The sequence below is a fragment of the Danio rerio genome, chromosome 7 (assembly GCF_049306965.1).
Source record: "Danio rerio strain Tuebingen ecotype United States chromosome 7, GRCz12tu, whole genome shotgun sequence".
NCBI classification, from domain to species: domain Eukaryota; kingdom Metazoa; phylum Chordata; class Actinopteri; order Cypriniformes; family Danionidae; genus Danio; species Danio rerio.
This window is the reverse complement of record NC_133182.1, coordinates 6,701,192-6,724,028: the sequence shown is the minus strand read 5'-3', so window position 1 is coordinate 6,724,028 and position 22,837 is coordinate 6,701,192. Positions and strand designations below refer to the sequence as shown.

Genomic DNA, 22,837 nt, shown 5'->3' with positions numbered 1-22,837 from the left:
ACCTCCTTTTGGAAAATTACAGAATTTAAGACATTTTCAGACCTTAAAAATCGAAAATTTTATTTAAGACATTTTAAGACTTTTTAAGGACCCGCGGGGACCCTGGTGTATACTTCATCAGCTGTTTTTGTTTGTCAGCTTTGTGTTTTGGTATGTTTGTCTTCATCTTGTGTCTGAATAAAGCTCAGGTTAGTGTATACTCCATCAGCTGTTTTCATTTTATCAGCCTTGCTTTTATTTACTGAAAGCAAACACACTGTTTTTGTGCGACTTAAAATGCAAATAAGCTGCTACTCCCAGCCCCTTTACCAGAAGTGGGCAGGGCTTTTACAGACTGCGCCTCTGTTACTCTGGGATCAACAAACAAAACATCTGCATACACAATGTTCAATTTGTCAACAAAAAGGTTAAAAAGCCCCTACACGCACATAAACAGTTCACATTATGTCGCTTGTGTCTGAATGTAAACAAAAAAAAATAAAAATTACCTGTGAAGTTTCTTCAGCGCTTTTGTTGAGGAAATTTAAGGAGCTGGCCCTCTTCATCCTGTCAAAACAAATGAGAACAGGTGTAATTGCAGCATCATATCGTGTGTTTGGAGAAGATTCACATCCAGGCAGTGTTGCGTTGTTCTCTCACCCGGGGTTGCGGGGCTCCTGTGGGCCACTGCCCTGCAGCTTCTTCACCAGCATCTCACTGCTGCGCCGCAGGGCTTCACGAATCTTCCCGAACGAACCGCTCCTGCGCAGGCCACCGTTACCATCCTGAGTCCACAAAACATCAGCTTAACCATTGCACACACAGACTATAAAGGGATAGTTCCCCCAAAAATGAAAATTACCTCATCATTTACTCTCCTTCATGGTTTGGAAGCTTTATGAGTTTATTTAAATCACAGAAGGAGATATTTTGAAGAATGCTGGTACTCATTGACTTCAATAGTAAAATAGAAAATTATATGGAAGTCAATGGCTTACAGCGATGAGCGTTTTTTTAAAATACAATCATTTGTGTTCAACAGAAGAACAAAACACAAACTGGTTTGAAGCAATGAAAATGATAGTAAATAATGGCAAAATACATTTATTTTGGGTGAACTGTCGCTTTAAATACTCCCAGCACATGAATTAGAAAAGCTAATGCATTGCTAATCATGACACTCTGCAGGTGGATAATTTTTGCATATGCTTTTTTTTGTTTAGTTTTTTCCTTTTTCTGCAAATATTGACAAATGACCTAATTATATTGTGAAGAATTTGATATTCCGATTCTCAAATATGTGTAAGAACATTCATTTCAACAGCTTTTTAAATGTGTTATTTGATCTATGACTGGCCATAGGCGCTATCATCTTCGCCTAGGCTGCAAGAGAGATTAGAGCTGCTGGATTTACAACATGTTAATTCATCAACTTCTTTTGAAATTCATGAAAGTTAAGTGACTGTTGAATTGGGAGAAGAACAATGGAGTAAACGTCCTAGCAACATAAGTTGTGTGAATAATGTGTGCGCCGAACATTACACCCACTGTGGTGATCGTACACTCCATAGACCAGCCTAGACTGATCACACCGGTGTAATGGGCTATATGCACAGCTAGTTGTTTTTTTTAGCCAATGATTAACTTCCGGTAAAAGCTTAATGTGACTATTTTTTAATTTCTTAAGGTTTCTTTTACAGCATCGATGTTGTAATGCAATTACAATGCATTCAGTTAAATAGACTTAAGCATTCATTTAGTTGTTCTAGCGTAAAATAAAATGAAAGACTATAACTGCTAGCACCGTCAGGATCAGCAGGCGAAATTACTGGGGTAAAATAAAGCTATCCAGTCTGAGACTAACTTTGTCACATATCAATCAGGAAGTGAAGATTTTTAAAGAAATCAGACCTTAAAAGTGGCAATTTCATAACGGAAAGACAGGTCACTAGAAGCACTGAGGCTGGCTGAAATTAAAAAGTCTGTGTGCATATAGCCCATTGTACACTTCACAGGGATAAATATTGGCAGTTTGTCATCTTTAAAACATGTCTTGTATATAATAGAATATAAAAAGTGTGTAAGATCTGCACTGACCCCGCTCCACTCAGCTTCATCTCCATCACAGTCTCCTCGTGGGCCTCCAGGGCCGTTCACTCCATCCCGACTCTGACGTCTGTCTCCTCCGGCACCACCTCCATCCTTCAGCAGCTCCACCATTTTACTCTGATTAATCACATCGATGCCCTGAAAATAAAAGACTTCATTAGCTTTTTACACAAGCAGCAACGTCTCTTGTGAAGCCAAAATGGAAGTGACTGAAACTGCAGTTCATCAACTGGCCACTAGAGGCTGGCTCCAAAAAGGAGGAAATCCAAAAGACTGCCCGATGTTAAAGTTAGCATGAAACGGAACATAAGATTGTAGTTTTTCCCCCCAATATTGTGACGTATAGCCACTTGAAATGGTTCCTGAAATCAGAGAAAAAGAAATGTAGGACCATTGGGAGCTGCTTGATATCTTAAAAACTAACAATACTGATAGTAACATCTAAACAACACTTTATTTTAATTTCATGCGACCTTTAAATAAGAACTTCCATTTTACTCTCAGCTAATTTGAAAACATCGGCTTCCTGTATGAGTCATCTGCACAGGAAGTGGAGCTCTGGTTGTTAAAGATCAAGGGTCATGTCGGAAATGGCTGTGTGTGTGTGTGTTTTTACCTGTTTGCGGTTCTTGGTGGCACACACCTCCAGAGTCTCTGCAGCCTCCAGTTTTCCCTGGCGGCGGTACAGAGCACCCAGACTCTTCAGTGTGGTGTTCACAGTCGGGCTGCAGGATACAAAACACACCCAAATCACTCCAAAACACAGATTCCTGCACACACACTCTTATACCCACAATCCTCTGAGAGACTCACCTGTCCACTTTACAGGCTTTATACCAGCTGCCGTACTCTCCATATGGACCAGAGTCCTTCCTCTTACCCTGAAACCAGCAGAAAAACTGATTTTACACTGGATGGCATATTAAAATAGAGTAAAATTAAACAATAATATTAATGAATTAAGCACAGGAACAACAATATATGCCACTAACAATACTAGGTTAACTGGACAACTATATTAGGACATAAAATACATGAAATATGTACAAAAAAAAATTCAATAAAGTAAAATATAATGAAGTAAATACTAATAAAGGAGTCCCTAGACTGAACTGAACTGTTGCAGAAAAGAAAATTAAATAACCCATATATTTGTTATTGTTTGTTCAATGTAGTAGAAAAGAATGAGCTTATAGCTTAATATAGTGTTTGGAAAGTAGACACAGACATATATGTATCCAACTAAGATGCTGTGGCATGACCTTTAAAGGGAGTTCATGCTCAAAAAAAACCTCCAATGTGGCCGAATTACAACAAGTCTGCAAAGATGAAGACTTTGGAGGGGCCTAGTCAAAGTCCTGACCTGAATCCAATTGAGATGCTGTGGCATGACCTTTTAAAGGGGGTTCATGCTCAAAAAAAAACCTCCAATGTGGCTGAATTACAACAATTCTGCAAAGATGAAGACTTTGGAATGGCCTAACCAAAGTCCTGACCTGAATCCAATTGGGATGCTGTGGCATGACCTCTAAAAAGCAAGTTCATGCTCGAAAAACCCTCGATTATGGCTGAATTACAACAATTGTAGCGGGTCAAAATATTTATTTAATATATCTAACATTTTCATATTTAAATAATTATTGTTTATTTATGTATTTTAAAATATAATATATCCTGTAATAGAAAGCTGAATTTTCTGCATCATTACTTCAGTGTCAAACAATTCTTCAGAAATAAATCTTATGTCAACAAAATAAAAAAAAATATTTATAAGAAAAAAAAGAAATCACAGGTTTATTGCATTCTTGATCAATAAATATATTTATTTAAAAACCAAAATCTTACCTCAACCTTAAATATAAATGAAACAAACATTTACATTTAAACACATTTCTAGCAATGTGTAAAAACCAACAATACCTTGCTCTCCTCTCGTTCCTCTGCATGCATCCAGATTGGCTTGTTATCATCTGAAAGCAAGTCCATAAACAAATATAAGCAAATAGTATGCATTCATTTAATATTATTTTATCTAATCTTTGGCCTCTATTTGGCTTCAGACACTAGCGCTCTACTTAAATTAGCTTGTTGGAGCTATCAGGAGCAGCAGGTGGATGTTTGATCATAATCCTGTAAGCATCTGATTGGTTTAAAGGGCTGTGATGCCACAACAGATGAACACATTTAACAAGATTACACAAACCCTCTGAAACCTGCTCACTAATTCAGCCTGAGCAAAAGCAAAACACAAACCTGTCTGTTCTCAGCAGAAGTGCATTCGCATTACTGGTCAAAAGATTGCATTTAGGCAATTCATTTATTGCTTTGAATTTGACTTTCTGCATTTATTTGATCATAAATTCATAAAAATACTGAAATAAAGAATTATTTTTGAATGACTGTTTTAAAAATTAAAATGTTTAATTATGCAATTTATTCCTGTGCTTCAAGGCTGGATTTAAGCCAGCCTTCAGTGTCCTTAATAAATCAACATCATATGTTGATGTGCTGTTCTATTATGATCAATTATTATTGGCACAGAATTATTATTCATTTATAAAGATTTTTACAATTACTGCTGAAATAATGTCTTGTGGAGCATGTACAATAAACCTTTTAGGATTCTTTGATGAAAAGGTAAAAATAACCTGAAATAATATTAAATATATATATTTTTTTTTAAACATTATGCATTTATTTACTTTTATTCTTAAACAATTTAATATGACCTTGATGAATAAATGACATTTTAAAATGTACTGCATCAGTTTTAATAATAATAAATGTTTTTTTATTAGCAGCATAAAAAGGATCGAGTGTTACTGAAGGCTGGCTTAATAATGCTGAAAAATCAATCCCAGAAATAAATTACAATATAGGACTACATTCAATCAGAAAAAGGGCATTTAAAATCATAAAAATATTTCACAAGTTAACTAATTTTAATTTATATTTGATCAAATAAATGCAGCCTTGATGAATGTTATTTGAAATATTTAAAAAAATAAAAAAAATGACTTAGGACGGATAATTTTGACTTCAACTTTACTTAAAATATATGAATGTGCTCTCTATGCATGCTCTAATGACTGATTTACATGCATTTTATATTGTTACATTTAAGGTTTGACAGGAAGTACGTACTGTTGACCGAGCCGAACTCTTTCTCATGCGCGCGGGTCAGGATATCCTTATAAAGCGTCTCTGCGTCTTTGAATTTGCCCTGTTTCAGGTAACATGTGGCCTGTGGAGGAAAGAAGATCATCATCATCACTGAGAAAAATGAGAGAATCATTTCACATCTGTAATCAAATGCTCACAGCAGCAAGTCCACTTCTGAATGGCTGAAGAAAAACTAAATGAAGACTTTTTAGTAGCCTAGCCAAAATCCTGACCTAAATCCAATTGAGATGCTGTGGCATGACCTCTAAAAGGCTGTTCAAACTCAAAAAACCATCCAGTGTGGCTGAATGACAACTATTTTGAAAGAATTAAAGAGTTTGAAGTGGCCTAGCCAAAGTCCTGACCTGAATCCAATTAAGATGCCATGACATGACCTTAAAAAGGCTGTTCAAACTCAAAAAACCTTCCAATGTGGCTGAATGACAACCATTTTGAAAAGATTAAGAGTTTGGAGTGGCCTAGCCAAAGTCCTGACCTAAATCCAATTGAGATGCTGTGACATGACCTTGAAAAGGTGGTTCATGCTCAAAGACCCTCTAATGTTGCTGACTTACAACAATAACGTGAAGATAAAGACTTTGGAGCGGCCTAGCCAAAGTCCAGACCTGAATCCAACTAAGATGCTGGCATAATTTTAAAAAGGCAGTTCATGTTCAAAAAACCCTTTATTATGGCTGAATTACGACAATTGTAGAAAATAAAAATTCATCTACAGCACTGTAAGAGGCTCATTGCAAGTTTTGAAAAACTTTTGATTGCAGTTGCTGCTACTAAGGGCGGCTCAACCAGTTGTTAGGTTTAGGGAGTGAACGGTTTTTCCACACAGGGCTGTTGTTTTGTATTTCATTTTCCCTTATTAATAATTAAAACCTTCATTTCAAAACTGCATGATGTTTTCACTCGTGTTATCTTGGACTAATACTTAAATTTGTTTTATGATCTGACACCTTAAAATGCAAAAAATAAAGAGAAATCAGTAAGGTGCAAACACTTCTTCACACCACTGTATATTTTTTTAATGCCACGTCAGTAATGAAGGCTATTTTCATGACAAAAACAATTAATCAAAAAAAAATTTATAAAATACAATAAAAACCACATCCACATAAATAAGAAATGAATTAGATATATTTTTAATGTTAATACATGATACAATTTCCTCTTTTCCTGGTAAAACGTTGCTGTACATCTCTTTAACTGAGTTTTTATTAAAAAAAGAATAGTGCAATCAAATATATTGTGAAATATGTTAAGAACAACAACTACGACAATATATGTCAGTTTTTTTCTTATAATTTATATATGACAATATAAATCACAGACTGTGAAAAATGATTGTGTTTTAATTGCCCATTATGACTGTGACAGTAGATGTGTTAGTCCATACAGTTCATATTCTTGTGCAATACCACTAAAATGTTCACTTCCATTTAGAGCAAATTTAGAGCAATATCAAAGGACCCAAAATATCATTAGTATGGAGGATTTCTCGTCTTACCAGGTTGTTTTTGGTCTTGGCCACATTTGGATCATCTGCGCCCAGTTTGTTCTCGTAGATCTCCAGAGCCCTGCGGTAATAATACTCCACTTCCTCGTATTTACCCTGATTCTGACATAGCAGAGCCAGATTATTGAGCTGCTTTGCCACGTCAGGGTGGAATTTACCCAGAACCTGCAAACACACGTGTAAAGAATAATTGATGATAGGCAATTGAATTACTGTATCAATCCGAGCACAAAGGGCCCCCTGACCAATCAGAGCACACTGACACTGTTCTAACTAATACAATACCACGACACGCAATAAAAGCTACCATTTCAATGTTAAAAGGAGTTTTTGTGCTAACCATCCGTGACAACGACGCATGGAATTTCAATTTTAAAAACCATTTCAGAATAACAGTATAAACTACTAAGATAATGATCATCTCAGGTACTGATTATGGGCTTTATGCAGTGTTAAATGCTCACAATGTGAAGTGCGACCATTTAAACTCGCATTTGCGACTAAAAATAGATGTATGCAAACTGGAAAATGTATTTAATTGCACTTGCGTGATTTATTTTTAAAAAATTTCATTGGCTTGATTGATTTTATTCACTTGATCAAGGTAACACAACAGGGTGCATTCATTTGGAAGCCCTTTGCGGCTGTAGTACACGCTGACTGACGCTCTCAACAACAGCACATCATGTACACAGTGTCATATAAAAGGTGCTAAACATCGATTTCGTTTATATTTGGCTATTAATAAAGAAATAATAATAACAACAGAGGGCCAATAAAGTTTAATAAAAAGGATGTTAATACGTTTGTGCTGAAGGGACCTTTAATGTATAGAATCATTGCCATATTCCGAGGCTCTTTTTTTTAAAAACCCAGAAAGATAGTGCTCCTATAAACAGTGTCAGCTTTGCACATAAGTGTGGTGTTGTTTCTTTCTTCACATTATCTTAATTTTCCCATGTGGGAAGTATGGTTTGATCTGTGGAATATATTATGCAAATAAAATAAAATTTGATTTAGAAAAATGTATAAACACTATTTACTTTATACACTTTCACTGCGCGCCTAAAATTCTTTGATGTGCTCCACATGTGCTCCTTCTGAAAAAATTAAGCGTCAAGCCCTGATTTAAATACCATTTTACGTGACATACTACTGAAAGAAGTAGCAGACCTGACAGCCATCTGTGAGAGCGATGCATGAAATTTCAATTTTAGAAACTGTTTCTATTTCTGAGAAGGCGCGGCAGAACAACAGTACTAAGACAACGAACGCCTCAGGTACTGATTATGGGCTTTATTCAGTGTTAAATGCTACCAAGTGAGTTCAAATACCATTTTACATGACATTTATTGCCATACTACTGAAAGCAGCAGCAGATAGTTCACCTCAGATCTTGAAAATAAAATAATTATTGTAGCAGACGGTTTGAAAATTAAAGTCTGAACTCAAAGTGCAAACAAACAACAGTAGTCACCAAAAAGCCCATTAATAATGTTAGAGGTTTGATAGGTATTGTTACATTTAAAAGTTTTTACCCTTTCATTGGGAGTGCAGAAGTTTCTATTTCACTTGGCCACAGAACAATTTGACCAATTAGATTGCAAATAGCCATTTGATTTCTGATACACATTGCAGGAATAGACTGGACAATCTGAGCAATCAGAACACACTAGGCCATCCCATCTAAACATACCTGATTCTACACTGTAAAAACGCCAACTTTCAAAAAGTCCTCTGAACAAAGATTAATAAGTTAACTGAATTTAAATATTTTCATTTGAAATGCTGACAAATAATAGTTAGTTTGTTCAACAAATATGGTGCTTCAATGTGAAAAACTTAAAATATTTCGTTGAACTAATACAAAATTCTTAGTTTTGCGTTGATGCGTGCCCTTCTTGTTGGCGCATGCGCCTTATAAGCTTCTGGCGCATGCGCAATTTACTTCCATAGCTCACTGCAGGGGGTACCTGTCACGTGCGCGCGACAAAACGAACCATCTTTCTTTCTGCTGAGCTACGTGTCAATCGTTTTCATAATCGATTGTATATAATTGTATACATGTTTTTGTGCGATGTGCTACCCATCTGACTGCCCGATCTATTTTACCAGTGTATTAATGATGTGAGAGACCGTGATAGAGCGGTTAAGAGTAGTGGTGGGCAAAGCGAGGCTTCGTGAAACACTGAAACAGTCGAAGCAAATAGGTGCGTTCGACATGAAGCTCAGCTGCAGCCGGTGATCAACGAGATTAGCCGAGCGCAGGCGGGGCGGAGTTGAAAACGGAGCCGTCAAGACGGACAGCTAGACACTTCGGGACTCAGTTGCTGCAGTCATGATGACCGATAACATGGCGTCATCATATTTTTTTGTTATTTTTATTTATAACAACAAAACATTTACAAATAAAACAGAATACAGTTTCTACAAACTGTGGTTCCTTTTTAAACAATAAGGGAGAATTATGAATAAAATATATAACAAATGCATGAGAGAAATAAGAGGAAATGAGAGGTTAATATAAACATAAAAACGAACAGGTCTATTAAATACAAAGCAATAAGCATAAATTCTAGGAGTTAAACATCAATCTTTAGGCTAATACTTCTTGTTTGAAAATGCTAAAAAAAGGGTTTACATATATGTACATTTATAGATATAAAAATTTCCCATGTAAAAAGCAAAACAAGGTGTTTTGATTAGGTCTTAATAAATGACATTATTTTGGATAATGAATGAATTTTCAAAAAAGCATTTTAATCCAAAAAGATTGTGTTGAAAAGAACAAAAGGTAAAATAAGTGAGCTATGTAGAAGTTTCCCAGAAAGAGCAGGTAGCCTTTAAACTGCTAGACAGGAAATAAAATATATATTTATATTATAATAATAAAGCCATTTTATAATTATTTAATAAAATAGTTCAATAACTTAATTTGTTAAGAGAGCTTTAGGGTGGCAGGATCAATGATGATGATTTTCTTATTTCAAGTCTGTAAGACTTATTTGAGTTCATATTTAGGTTATTCACTAAAATATACACTAAAATATATCATTTAAATCGTTCGTGGAGATGAATGCAGTAAATAGTCTGTATAAAAAAGTTAAAAACAAACCTGTGCAAACAAGCTAACCTTTATAACCAGATTATTTAACAAAAGATGATTAAATATTTGTAGTCTTTTAATAAGCAAGATGTGTACAGGATAGAGAGGGTGTGAAAAGGGAATTGTTTGTTTTGAAACTTTTGAATCGGAATTTGTCCAATTATAAACCCGAAATACACGTGTTTGTTGTCATGTGGTGAACTCGGCCAATCGTGTAATATCAGTGTCGTCATCAAAGCTCCTGCAGTCGCTCTTCAGAAGCTGCACGGTCTGAGTTTGCCGACTGATCTCGGAGCGCTGTCGCGGTACTTTGATGCCACATGTGACAGTCACGTGGCGTCGGCGCAGCATCAATCCGGACAAGATTTCTAACCAGAATGCACCGCTTTAAGACAGATTTCGATCGATCTGCGCAGCGCTGCATGAAGTCGAACGCACCTAATGTGTCGAAGCTTCGAAACGTTTCGAAACCTCACTCTACAGTGACATTTAGTGGTCATTTTTTATATATATTGCACTGAAACAGCCTCAGCAAAGAACGATTGAACAAATTGAGGGATTAAACCCCATTTTGTGAAAGGGGAATCCTTCAAGTAACATAGTACAGTGGTTAAGGTGTCAGACATCCATGCAGGGTTAGTAGGTTTTGAAGCCAGTCTATCACAGTTGTTTTGAAATGCTTTAATACCAGTTGGTAATGCTTTGCTCTTGTATCGTTTTGTTTCAACATTGGTCTGATATCCGAATAAACAATTTGTGAATAAATATGTCTTGTTTTTGTCTTAAAACAGGGTTGTTGCTAGATCAAAAACGGTGGCCTGAAGTTATCAAGAATTATTTATATTATTCATTAAATTTCCCATTTATTGTATTTTATTAATGTCTACCCAAACCCTAAACCCAACCATACTGTAAAAATATTTATTATTGTTTTACAGTGTTACAAAAATGATGCTAAATTGATGGCGTAACTGTAGCTGTATCCTATTTAGGCTACACAAAACAGATACATGATTAAAATACATAAAACCATGATTTCGAAGTCGGGATTCGAACCCAAAACATCATGCTAAGCATAGAATCAATAAGCAAACCCACAGTGCTCTAAGCCATTTGAGACAGAGATAATTTGGAGACCTTGGCAGTCAAATTAGGATTCACCAGGTCTCGAAACGTTTCTAAGCTGATCGATGCTTTGAATCGCTTTAGTCACGTGACTAGGTGTTTCGAAACACTTTAGTCACCTGACTTGGGTGCTTCGGATCATGCTTCGGTGCAGTGATTCGAAACACTTGCGCTTCGGGATCTCGACACTGTGTCTAAACATCAGTTTCACGTCAGCCATCCCTAGTTAAGAGCACGCCAACGACGTTTCTGCTAAATCATAGGTATGTATGTCTTTTTTGTTGTCATCTAACGTTATAATATTTGATATGTTGGCTTTGATGTGCGCGTGTATCCTAATACGGAACTATTTGTTATAATTTAGCCGTGAGTTACTTGTTTCGTGCACTTGGTTTTGGCTATTTACATCAATAAAAGTTTAGAGTGAATGTATTTGAAACAAATAGCGATTTCAATCGAGTCATTTGCTTTAATAACTCACGATTAATACAATGAGTATCATATAACATACCAGATCAGGTATCCAAGTCAAATATAACATTATGTCCTGTTTATCTAGATTGCTGTCAGCATTGCGCACATCATAACCTTTTTTCCCTTCGAACCAGAGCCAGTGGAACAAACGGTGACGTGTTTAACTGTGTAATTTGTTTGAAAATCGTGTGATTTTCATGTAATTCATTGCTTGATTTGTTAGCTCGACTAAATGTCTATCATATTCAGACCAACTTGCTTTAACAGTCAGCTAGCTTTTATTTACATAAAAAATATAAAGGGCTAAATATATATTTTTCTTTCTTTTTGCTCAAAAGGACTGAAATATTGACAATGACATAATTCAATGCAAGATTTCCTTGAGGAGGTGAGACTTGTTATCATCAGTGAAATTTGACGGTCATTCACCAGCAGATGCAAGAAACCTTTTCTCTTTGCCCAAAAGAAGTTGTTGAGATTTAGCCAGGAAGAAATTAGAGAGAGATAACCTGGACTTTAAGGAAGAGGTAAGTCACTATATTGCAATTGCTTTGGTTTCATTCAAGGTAGTAATGATAATGCTAAAAATAACAAACAACATTATTATTATAGGTAATTCAAAATACATCTGTATTCAGCATTTGAACATTTAAATATTTACATATATATATATATATATATATTATGTGTAAAAATTAATATGTATGTTTTTTTTGTATATTGTAGATCTGCACAGAGTTTTCTCAGATCTGTAATGTAGATCTCCTGAGACAGTTAATCGAGTGACTTGATAAATATACAGCACCTCTCCTGAAACTCTACAGAAAAGAAGGGATTCAATGGGTCCAGAGATGGATACAACTTTAAACAAGATGGATGAGCAGGTACTCATTAAGATTTTTTTTTTCTTATACACCCGTCTGATGTTTTTAACATGTGCAACATATTTTGTCCTGTCAAGAATTTCATGCTCAGGTAATACAGTCTAATAAAACGTAATTGCAACAATTTAATTGTCCAGCCCTTTTGCATTAATTTTAATTGTGTCAAGTTGTGTTTTGATTGTGAGATGGAAGTAAGATAAATAACAGATGTTTCACTTGTTTTGAGTGACCATTTCAAATGAATACATTCAAAGAGGAAAATAGAAAATAATAGCTGTAGTTTTTAACTCAAAGTAATTGTCACATGAAACTAAACATTTTTCTAAATTTGCCAACACAACCATTATCAAATTCCATTGTATGGAAACCACAAAATTCTTTTTTAAAAATAAAGCCATGTGTTTTTTCAACAGCATGAATAAAATACTATGCTCATTTAAATGTACTAAGTACATTTTTACTTACAAAACAATAAGATTGTAAAACACCCTTTGTAAATGACTTTCCTTTAGGTCACTGATATTGTCACCGATCGAGAAAGAGCAGCTCTTGAGGGATTGCCAATTTTTCTTCGTAAAAATTCTGCTTGCTTTCTCAAGATATGTCTGGTAAGTTACCCATTTTCATACCCTATTCTACATTTATTAGTCTGCTTGGTAACACTTTTAATAGCTGCACGCTATAAATAATTTATTTAGTATTAGCGAATAGTTAATTTATTTTCTGTTAAGCATAACTCTACATGAAGTGCTCAATGATTGTATTTTTTTTAACTTTAATGATTCATTTGTATTACTAATTTAAGTATTGCATTATTTACAAACCAGTTATTTAAGAATAGTTGGTGTTTTTAAGATCATTCAGAATGCTTAAGTACACGATTAATAAACTATTCAAATTAACATTTAAATATCCTAATATTAAGGTATGTAATAATAGTTACTTTGTATGTTAGTATATGCTTTATGAGCTTAACTTCATCCAGTTGTGACCTAATCTAAAGTGAGGACTATTTATGCTTTATAAATCCCTTATGAATGACAATTAAAGGCTCAGTTATATTCTAAACAGGACAATAAACAACTTTCACAATTGAAACTGTATCAAATAAAAGTAAATCTTTGCAATTTTATGTAAAATAAAAGTTTAAAAAATTGCTAAATATTAAAAAGTTGTCAATATATTATTCAATTATTATATATTATAGACTATTCAAAGTGTTACTGTTTGTATGTATGAAAGTATTACATGTTTTTATTTTCTTTGCATAATAGTAATAACATTAATAAGTAGTAATTAATATTACACATCAATTAATTTTCCCATTACTTAATCTCCTATAAGGACACGGACCCTGAAGACCACAGCACCAGAGATTAAAGGATTGGAATCTTCACTGTGGTGGAAGATGATAATGGCACTTCTGCATCCCTGCAATATGTGATGAACCTCGCTAAAATCTTGGAGGAGGCCATAGTACTTCAGGATATCACACATCTGCCTGCAGCCTTCGCTTACTTGTTCAGCCTCTTGTATAGACTGAATATGGAACACCCAAAAGAACTCAAATATACTTTTTAAGTGATTCAGCATGTTTTATGGAGGTTGGTGGCACATGATCTGCGAGAGTTCAGTTCATTCATTCATTCATTTTCTTTTCGGCTTAGTCCCTTTATTAATCTGGGGTCGCCACAGCGCAATGAACTTGTTTTACGCAGCGTATGCCCTTCCGGCTGCAACCCATCTCTGGAAAACATCCATACACACTCATTCACACATACACTACGGACAATTTTAGCCTACCCAATTCACCTGTGCCACACGTCTTTGGACTGTGGGGGAAACCGGAGAACCCAAAGGAAACCCACTTGAACGCAGGGAGAACATTCAAACTCCACACAGTAACGGCAACTGACCCGTGACCACTTCCTAATGTGCCACTGTTTCAATGTTTTGAGGTCTGTTTTTGGACTTTATGTACTTTGTTGACAAAAGTGCAGTACACTTTAAAGACTGTATGAATGGAGTGGCTTTTAGGGTTTACTCTGATTAGATGATTGTATATTCACCTGGTTTGAGTGTTTAGACACACTAATAGCTTGGTTTTAGTAAGGTTGCCAGTTATTTTATGTTGAGGCAGTGTACAATCTTTTCAAATCTGGAAACATTTAGTACTAGTTGTGTACAAACTAGCCCAATGCTGAACACGGCTAATGTCAAATGCTGATTTTGTATGCAAATGTTTTGGATTGTGATTTGAACTCAGTTAAAAATAAAAAAAAGTGAATTGACTATTCTTGTGTATTTAATTTGAATCCTAAAAATTAATAGTAAATGCATAATGAATCAGTTTGTTTTATTTTGTTCAGTAAACTAAAAAAATCTTGTTGGGTAAACATAATCATTTTTGTTCAGTAAACAAAAGATCTTGTTGAATAAACGTGAAAATTTTTGTTCAGCAAACAAAAGATCTTGTTGAGTAAACATGATAATATTTGTTCAGCAAACAAAAATATCTTGTTGGGTGAACATGATACTTTTTGTTCAGAGAACTAAAGAATTCAACAAAATATTTTGAGTTCACTGGTCTTCAAACCCTGTTTGTTGAGTTAACTCAAAAAGCTATGTGTGATAGGTTGCCTAATTATTTTAAGTTTACTCAACTTTTTTTTTTTACAGTGTAGGATGAATGTTATCAGAAAAGAAAGTATTGTTTGACTGAGTTAGGGCTGCGCTTCATTCACAATAGTCACATCGCGAGTATACGTAATGTTGAGTCTGGATTATATTTTATAATTTGGCGCGTGTTTTGTCAAGCCTGTGACTGTGTGAGGGTTTTAAAAGCATTCAGGTCTAAGAAATTGTAACATTTGTAACTAATTAACACTAATTATTAAAATATTAGCTAATTAGAACTAATTAATAATGACTGCATAACGAAAACTCAGCAGTATTAGATTACATTGGATAACTCAACTACTGTATACCTGAATACAGTTCGTCTCCTTGGAAAACAATAAAATGATGTTTGTTTAATTTTTATATTTTTCTTTATTGAATTAAAGCTTGTAGATTGTTTATTATATTTTATGCACTCCAATAGAGAATCATACCGATCAATCTAAAATGATAAATTCTTTACAAATGTTTTTTTTTTAATGAAATTGCATTCATATTACAATATATACAATTAAGAATAAAAAAAACGTTTAAAAAAATCACAACGTTAGATTTTCCTAATATCGTTCAGCCATACTTTGAGTTGAAGTCAGAATTATTAGCCCCCTTTTGATTTTTTTCTTCTTTTATAAATATTTCCCAAATGATTTTTAACAGAGCAAGGAAATTTTGACAGTATGTCTGATAATATTTTTTCTTCTGGAGAAAGTCTTATTTGTTTTATTTCGGCTAGAATAAAAGCAGTTTTGAATTTTTAAAAAAACATTTTTGGGACAAAATGATTAGCCCCTTTAAGCTAATTTTTTTTCCGATAATCTACAGAACAAACCATCGTTATAGAATAACTTGCCTAATTATCCTAACCTGCCTAGTTCACCTTATTAACCTAGTTAAGCCTTTAAACGTCACTTTAGGCTGTATAGAAGTGTCTTGAAAAATATCAAGTAAAATATTATTCACTGTCATCATGGCAAAGATAAAATAAATCAGTTATTGGAAATGGGTTTTTAAAACTATTATGCTTATAAATGTGCTTAAAAAAATCTTCCCTCCATTAAACAGAAATAGGGGAAAAAAATAAACAGGGGAGCTAATAATTCAGGGGGGCTAATAATTCTGACTTCAACTGGAGCCCAAAACAATAAATCAGGAAGCTCAACAATGAGGCCCTATCAGGTATACTGAAACCAAAACTCCAGCAGGAGGTGAAGATTTTCACCTCATGACGTCAGCATGCACACAGTTTCTCCTTTCTGAACACATTTAAAACAAATGCCCAAGACATGAATGAGACAAATTTCACACGTTCATAGCAAATGTATGGCATATTCTGCATTGTTGGGCTGTAACCCGCCTCTGTTCTCATGTTTAGATTGACTTGTGTGCAGTTTGCCCACGAAAATACTTAATACTTCGCTGTTTGGTGGGAAGTTAGTGTTGTTATTGTAATTATCGCCCCCTGTTGGTTTCGGCATCCCCTTTACATGCATCACAAAGTTTTTCCCCGCCTTCGATAAAAAATAATAAAAATAAATAAAATCTTCATACACATGAAAACTCTGTTTATAAAAATACCTGTGTGGACATGGCCTGGGTACAAGTTAAATGTGCGGATTCTGACCTTCTCTCTGATCTCCAGCGCTCTCTTGCAGAGAGGCTCAGCCTCCTTGTGTTTTCCACGTTTGCCGTATAGCACAGCCAGGTTGTTGAGCGTAGCGGCCACAGCAGGATGATCTTTACCCAGAGTTTTCTCTCTGATGGCCAGAGCGTCGTTCAGCAGGTGAGCCGCCTCTTTATACTTATTCTGATCCCTGAAGAACACACACACAACACAAAGATGTGTTAGTCTGGTTAGCATCAGAGCGATTCCAGCGTTATGGATTTGACATTTGCAATATAAACCCAAAACATAAATTCACATAGAAAGTTTATGTTAAAATTTTATTGAAGCAACTGTTTTTATTTTCCAAAACAACTAACCACAGAGTTATGGGATCAGAAATATATCAATCTGTAAACATTTTTTATATTTTAAATGAGGGAAATAAACATGATGTGACCAAAAAAGTCTGCGAGTTTACAGTCTACAACATACTTTGTAGAAATTCTGTGGATTAAACTGCACAACCCAAAAGAAATAATGCTCATCAAAAGAATAAAAGTTGCTCACTATAGAACAAACATGACTGAGTTTATTTTATTTGACATTTTTGCATTTATTTGATTTGACTGATGTGTGAAGGTTTCCTCATAAACTGCCACTTGTGAGACTTTGGTAAATCAAATATAATTGTTTGAAAACACAGACAGAGACATTTTCGAGTATTTTTACAGCCCTGTAAAACACAAGTCTACACAAAAAAACTTAGAAAGGGTTTCGCTACTTTGGTGAAAACTTAATTTCTTTCATGGCATGGTTGACATTTGCATGCATTTGCTTATCTTTAAATGCAGTAATACTGCATTATCAACTGCAAATAAAAACAATACAAAAATCTTCTGTAAATCCGATTTATAACTCTAGAGGGCAGTATATTACTGTAGCGAGGGGGTGTGGCCGAGAGCCGTGGGAACGGAATGAGGCCGCCGCATAAGTGGATGCACCTGTGGTGCGCACTGGACTCGAATCCCACGGAAGGAGCTCTTGACTATAAGAGGAGGAACGATGGCAGAGGAAGCCGAGAGAGGACCGGGCCCGGACATATTGTTTCACTTTTGCTTTCAGTTTGACACGGAGACTGCCGTCTGTTTGTTTTGGTTTAGACGGAAGTCTCCATAAGAAGCTGCAGTCTCTGTTATTAATAAATATTTCAAAACTGCGTCGGTTCTCCGCCTCCTTCTTCCCGGCGGCCAAAGGGCCGTAAACTTTCTTACAATTAATTTATAAATATATGCACTTAAAGGTGCCCTATAATAAAAATCTGGCTATACCAAGGCATAGTAGAATAATAAGTCAGAATGAGTATGTGGGAGACATACCGCAAGCCTCAGATACTATTGTGTGTCTCTTTTTAGGCTTTACTCCTAATTGTACCGTTTTGGTGACTGTCGCTTTAAATTCAAATGAGATTGTGCTCTTTTCAGAAGAGGGTGGAGCTATAAATGCCTGTGTGTCAGCATAGTGGCAGATTCAAAAACAAGACTAGAGTCCTATGCTAATGTGGGAGATGGTTACTAGTGGGCGGGGCTATCCCCCCCTCTGATGTCAATCAAAGTGTTTCTGCAGACTGTTTATATCAAGTGTGATTATTAAAAATAAAATTAATACATTTAGAAGCTGTTTATATTCCCACACTACTGCCGCGCAACTGTTAAAACCCTTTATAAAAGTGATTTTTGCATAATAGGCGCCTTTAAATAAATTTCATTAAAAGGAAAATAACACTGATCTCAGACCTGTAGACCAGTGCAAGGATGTTGAGCATGGTGGCCACATCGGGATGGTCGTGTCCAGATGTTTTCTCCAGATCTTCCAGTGCCTGTTTGCAGAGCGGCACGGCCACTTCGTATCGGCCCTGAGACGCGTACTGGATCACCAGGTTATGAAGCGTCCGCAGTCGAGCCGGGATCTCATATCCACCCTGCTGCGCCGCTACTTCACCACTGGGCTGAGCTGAGAGACCACAAAACAACAGCATATCAAACCAGCTTGTGCACACTGAATATTTTGCGACATTATTGCTGATAATACGTATAAACTTGTAGTGAAATGTGTGAATGGACATTTTTACAAAAAAAAAAAAATTAACTGTGGTTGGCGCAATAGCCTAGAGGTTAGTGCGCTGAAATATGGTGCAGTAGTATTTCAGGACGTCCTGAGTTTGAAACCCGGCTCGAGGACATTTCCCGTCCCTACCCCCTGTCTCTGTCCCACTTCACTTCCTGTCTATAATACTGTCCTATCTACTTAATAAAGGCAAAAAAGGCCAAAAATAAATCTTAAAAAAGAAAAAAAAAAAATATATATATATATATATATATATATATATATATATATATATATATATATATATATATATATATAAWATATATATATATATATATATATATATATATATATATATATATATATATATATATATATTGTGATACACCAAAAACTTTCATACTAAAATTGGTAATTGTACAAAATAATAATAGTCAAGAACACAATAATCATTTAGCATTAGAATTAGAGCTATATTTTTATCGTTATCTTGATAGTTAGGGTTCATTCACACAGAATGCATCTTTGTTTCGCTTGACGCGGTGCTCAGAAATAGGTTTTTTAAAAAGTGCATTGCGATGTCTACCGGATGCGACATTATGAACATGACATAAGAATAACAATAGCGGACCTATGAGAAATAGGAAAACAATATGTTAAGCACATGAAGATACATCATATAACCCAGGATATACGGACAAAGCCACACTGAGCGCCTCCTTCGTCATGATATAATGGTAAATAAAACAGTTGTCATGCCAACTTTTCACTATAAGCAAAGCTGGCAACAGCTGCTCCGCCTCCGAGCTCTTCTAATTGGTCCACTGCTGTGGAACTGACAGTAATGAGCAGCGCTGCATGTGAATGTTGAAAATCTTTCAACTTGACACAGCGTTTAAAAAACAGCTGCGTTCACGTGTACGGCACTTCAAAAGATGCGAGAGAGTGTAACGGTCAAACACGTCCATCAAGCAAGTGTTTATATTGAAAAAAAAAAAACAATAGAAAAGTAGCATATTGAAGAGGAAAAACTCGTTGGCTGTCTCCGAAATCACCTACTACTCAGCAAGTACTGCACTTTAATTTAAATTTACTTCTCGACTGTTAGAAAAGTGCGTTCTATATAGTATGAATGTGAACAGTATGAATGGAATTCGGACGTACTACATTTGCCATTTTGTCCTGATCATGTGACCTACTCTCGTTAGTTGCGTTGCTTCACTGCCATTTATTAATTTTCTTGCAGGGCATCATGGGATAGCATAGCGTGCATCTGATGTGCACATCAGAAGCTCACCAGAAGTAGTGGGTTATCCGGGTAATTCTCGCATACTGTTTTTTGACTTCTATGATTTCAGACATACTACTTGGGATGCATACTATTTTTACCGTTCTATGTAATATACAGGTATGTGATTTCGAACGCAGCCATTCCGTGCAAGCGGAAACTTAAGAACAAACTTCATGTGCATATGCAAGTGTTGTGAATTAGATGACAAAGTTTAAATGTGAGTATAATTAAGAAAAACATATGCAATTATTATTGAACTAGTCCCGTTGTTTTTAAAAAAGCACCTCAGGCTCATCTAGTTTGACCTCAGGCTCATCTAGTTCATTGATGCTTTTGTTCACGAGCATTAAGCTTCTGAAGTTACAGTAAAACACCACTTGGTAGCACTCAAGCACAAAACAGTCTAATGGCTCGTTTCAGCTGACTGGTACAGTACGGTTCGGTACGGATCACCTTTATTAGGCTTGCATTTCCACTACCAAGGATACCCTTTTGGTGGGCGTGGTGTATGACAGAATGTTTACGTCTGTACGGGTCGCTCACAAATCATATGAGAAGCTCTTCTCACAAAACAGATGCTTTATACACATAAATACTTCTGTGTAAATGTTTGTTACTAACTTTTCTATGAACATGACTTGAGAACTGCAGATCAATGACTAGCGAAATAGCCTACTGTAACGTCTGCAATTATAGAAAATTAATAAATAAATGAACATGTATGAACAAATACAGGCCCTAACAGTCTCCGATATGTTACCAATTACAGAAAATATACACACAGCAGACATTTAGTTCTTATTTAGGTTCAAAAACAAAATGAACATACAGCCCACAGTCAGAGCAGACCTCTCATCTGTGTCTGTAATCTTCAGCAGCACATGTAGCCTCTGTTAGAGAGCAATTCCATCATTCCCAGTTCATAATAGTCCAAAAGGTGATGATAATAGTTAAACATGGCAGTTTGTTCACGCTTGCTGAAAAAATAATGTGCTTCTTTTTTTCTGGCTTCTCCTTTGTTTTTTTGCTCTTCACTCTCGCGTTTGTTAGTGTCTGACAGGATCAGGTTTCAAAAGCACGTCAATAATCAAGCGCACTTTATTATCATCAACTCGAGAAGTTTTTTTTTATGTCAGATATAGACATGCGGCAAGCGCACGCAAGAAAGCTAAACCGCTCGCTCTTCAGACTGGCTCGTAAAAAACTACGGGTCACAGGGTAAAATCTCCTTTTTTTCTTAGCTTTGTGGCTGTTCATCAAGACGACGACAAGGTTTGTTTAAGCCGGGGTCGACCATGACTCGTTATTATATGTATATTTTATTACGCTGTAATCTTCTCTGCTGTGTATTTTAAACATGGCGGCTCTATTGTTTTCATTCTGCCTTTTTGCGCAAGTGAATGACGTATCTCTGTAAACCAATAGCATTCAGCTGCACGTCTAGCTCCGCCTTTTGGTACCCTTTCTCGTGTTTTGGTACCCTTTCGAAAGGGTGCCGAAAAGAGTGGTACGGTACGCCTTTTGACAGTGGAAATGGCCATAAAAGCGTACCGAACCAAACCGTACCGTACCACTCAGTGGAAACGGGCCATAAGCACACATGAATTACAGATCTGAAAGCGAGTCACTTAATTTTCTTTCATAGCTTGTAATCTTTTCCTGCACACATTTGTGTGCACTATTAGAGGAGAATAAACAGAAGAGGGGGAATATTACGTGATGAATGCACAAGGAAAAAGAATGAGGGTGACTACTGCGAGTGTCAGAAGTGTAAATTAGTGTAGCCCCACCTTATTTCTGTTTTTCAATAAACATCAAAAATCCGATTATGCACATTAACTCTGCTCATCGCTAGTGAACAAATTGCTTGGACATTAATGTTGCAAAAGCACCTCCAAAAACGCTATAAATGAGCAATAAACATGCACGAGTCTTCAGATTTACAAATCCTCTTTCATTAAAGGTGTTGAGGAAGTGAGCGAAAATTAACAAGCCCAAACATTTTAGACCTCATTTACACCTATATTGTGTTGTTCGGACTGACAAAAAAGCATCCATTTACACATGCTATTAAAGGAACAGTTTCCATTTCCTCCCACTCAAGTGGTCCTACACTGTTTTTCTTTCAGTTGGATGTACAGTTGAAGTCAAAATGATTCGCCCTCATGTGATGTTTTCCAAATGATGTTTAACAGAGCAGGAATTTTTCACAGTATTTCCTATAATATTTTTTTCTTCTGGAGAAAGTCTTATTTCGGCTAGAATTAAAGCAACTTTTAATTTTTTAAATAACATTTTAAAGTCATTATAAGCCAGGGCTCGAAATTGCGACCATTTTGGTCGCATATGCGCCCAAAAATTAATCTATGCGACCTCATTGTATATATGGGAGCATTAGTGCGCCTGCAGATAATGGTTGTAGTGCGACCTGTTTTCTTATTTTCTAAAAACGTGCTGAATCGCTCTTCCCAGCCGCTATATTGGTTCATATAAGCCGTCAATCACTCAAAGTATTCCGCTGTCAGATGACAGGGAAGGAGCTTTTATGACCACGAGAAATGCAAACAGCTGAAGAGTGAAAACTTAAAGCACACAGGTTTGCAAACCCTACCTAAAGTTGAGGCGCATATGAGAGCGATGATCACATGTGGTGGATATTGATCCGCCAGCTGAGATCAATCGAGTACGTGCTTCACCCGAATCTCGATGCGTTGCATTCACTGCGTGTTCAGCGCAAATGTCCGCTAAAAGTCAAATCTAATACTGTACATATCATCGCCAAAGAAGCTCGCCT

General features: G+C 35.8%; 1 protein-coding gene and 1 long non-coding RNA gene across 5 annotated transcripts in view; one reads left to right on the top strand and one right to left on the bottom strand.

Moving 5' to 3' along the window:
- Positions 1–22,837, bottom strand: part of klc2 (kinesin light chain 2) — a 35,340-nt gene that overhangs the window by 7,287 nt on the left and 5,216 nt on the right. For 2 of the 4 annotated variants that reach the window (XM_073906823.1, NM_001083550.1), the window contains exons 4-13: positions 18,443–18,659; positions 16,668–16,857; positions 6,770–6,943; positions 5,233–5,332; positions 4,009–4,058; positions 2,902–2,969; positions 2,705–2,813; positions 2,077–2,226; positions 640–764; positions 489–546 (exon numbers count right to left, since the gene is read on the bottom strand). In XM_073906823.1, the coding sequence (XP_073762924.1) occupies positions 489–546; positions 640–764; positions 2,077–2,226; positions 2,705–2,813; positions 2,902–2,969; positions 4,009–4,058; positions 5,233–5,332; positions 6,770–6,943; positions 16,668–16,857; positions 18,443–18,659 (1,241 nt within the window). Of the gene's footprint in view, positions 1–20; positions 547–639; positions 765–2,076; positions 2,227–2,704; positions 2,814–2,901; positions 2,970–4,008; positions 4,059–5,232; positions 5,333–6,769; positions 6,944–16,667; positions 16,858–18,442; positions 18,660–22,837 lie in introns of all 4 variants that reach the window. The other 2 variants (XR_012382469.1, XR_012382468.1) reach the window with 2 other exon arrangements.
- LOC141375281 (uncharacterized) lies at positions 11,131–14,659 on the top strand. The gene is made up of 5 exons (XR_012383068.1): positions 11,131–11,272; positions 11,822–12,010; positions 12,210–12,367; positions 12,880–12,975; positions 13,712–14,659. It is a non-coding gene; the product is annotated as an uncharacterized lncRNA (long non-coding RNA).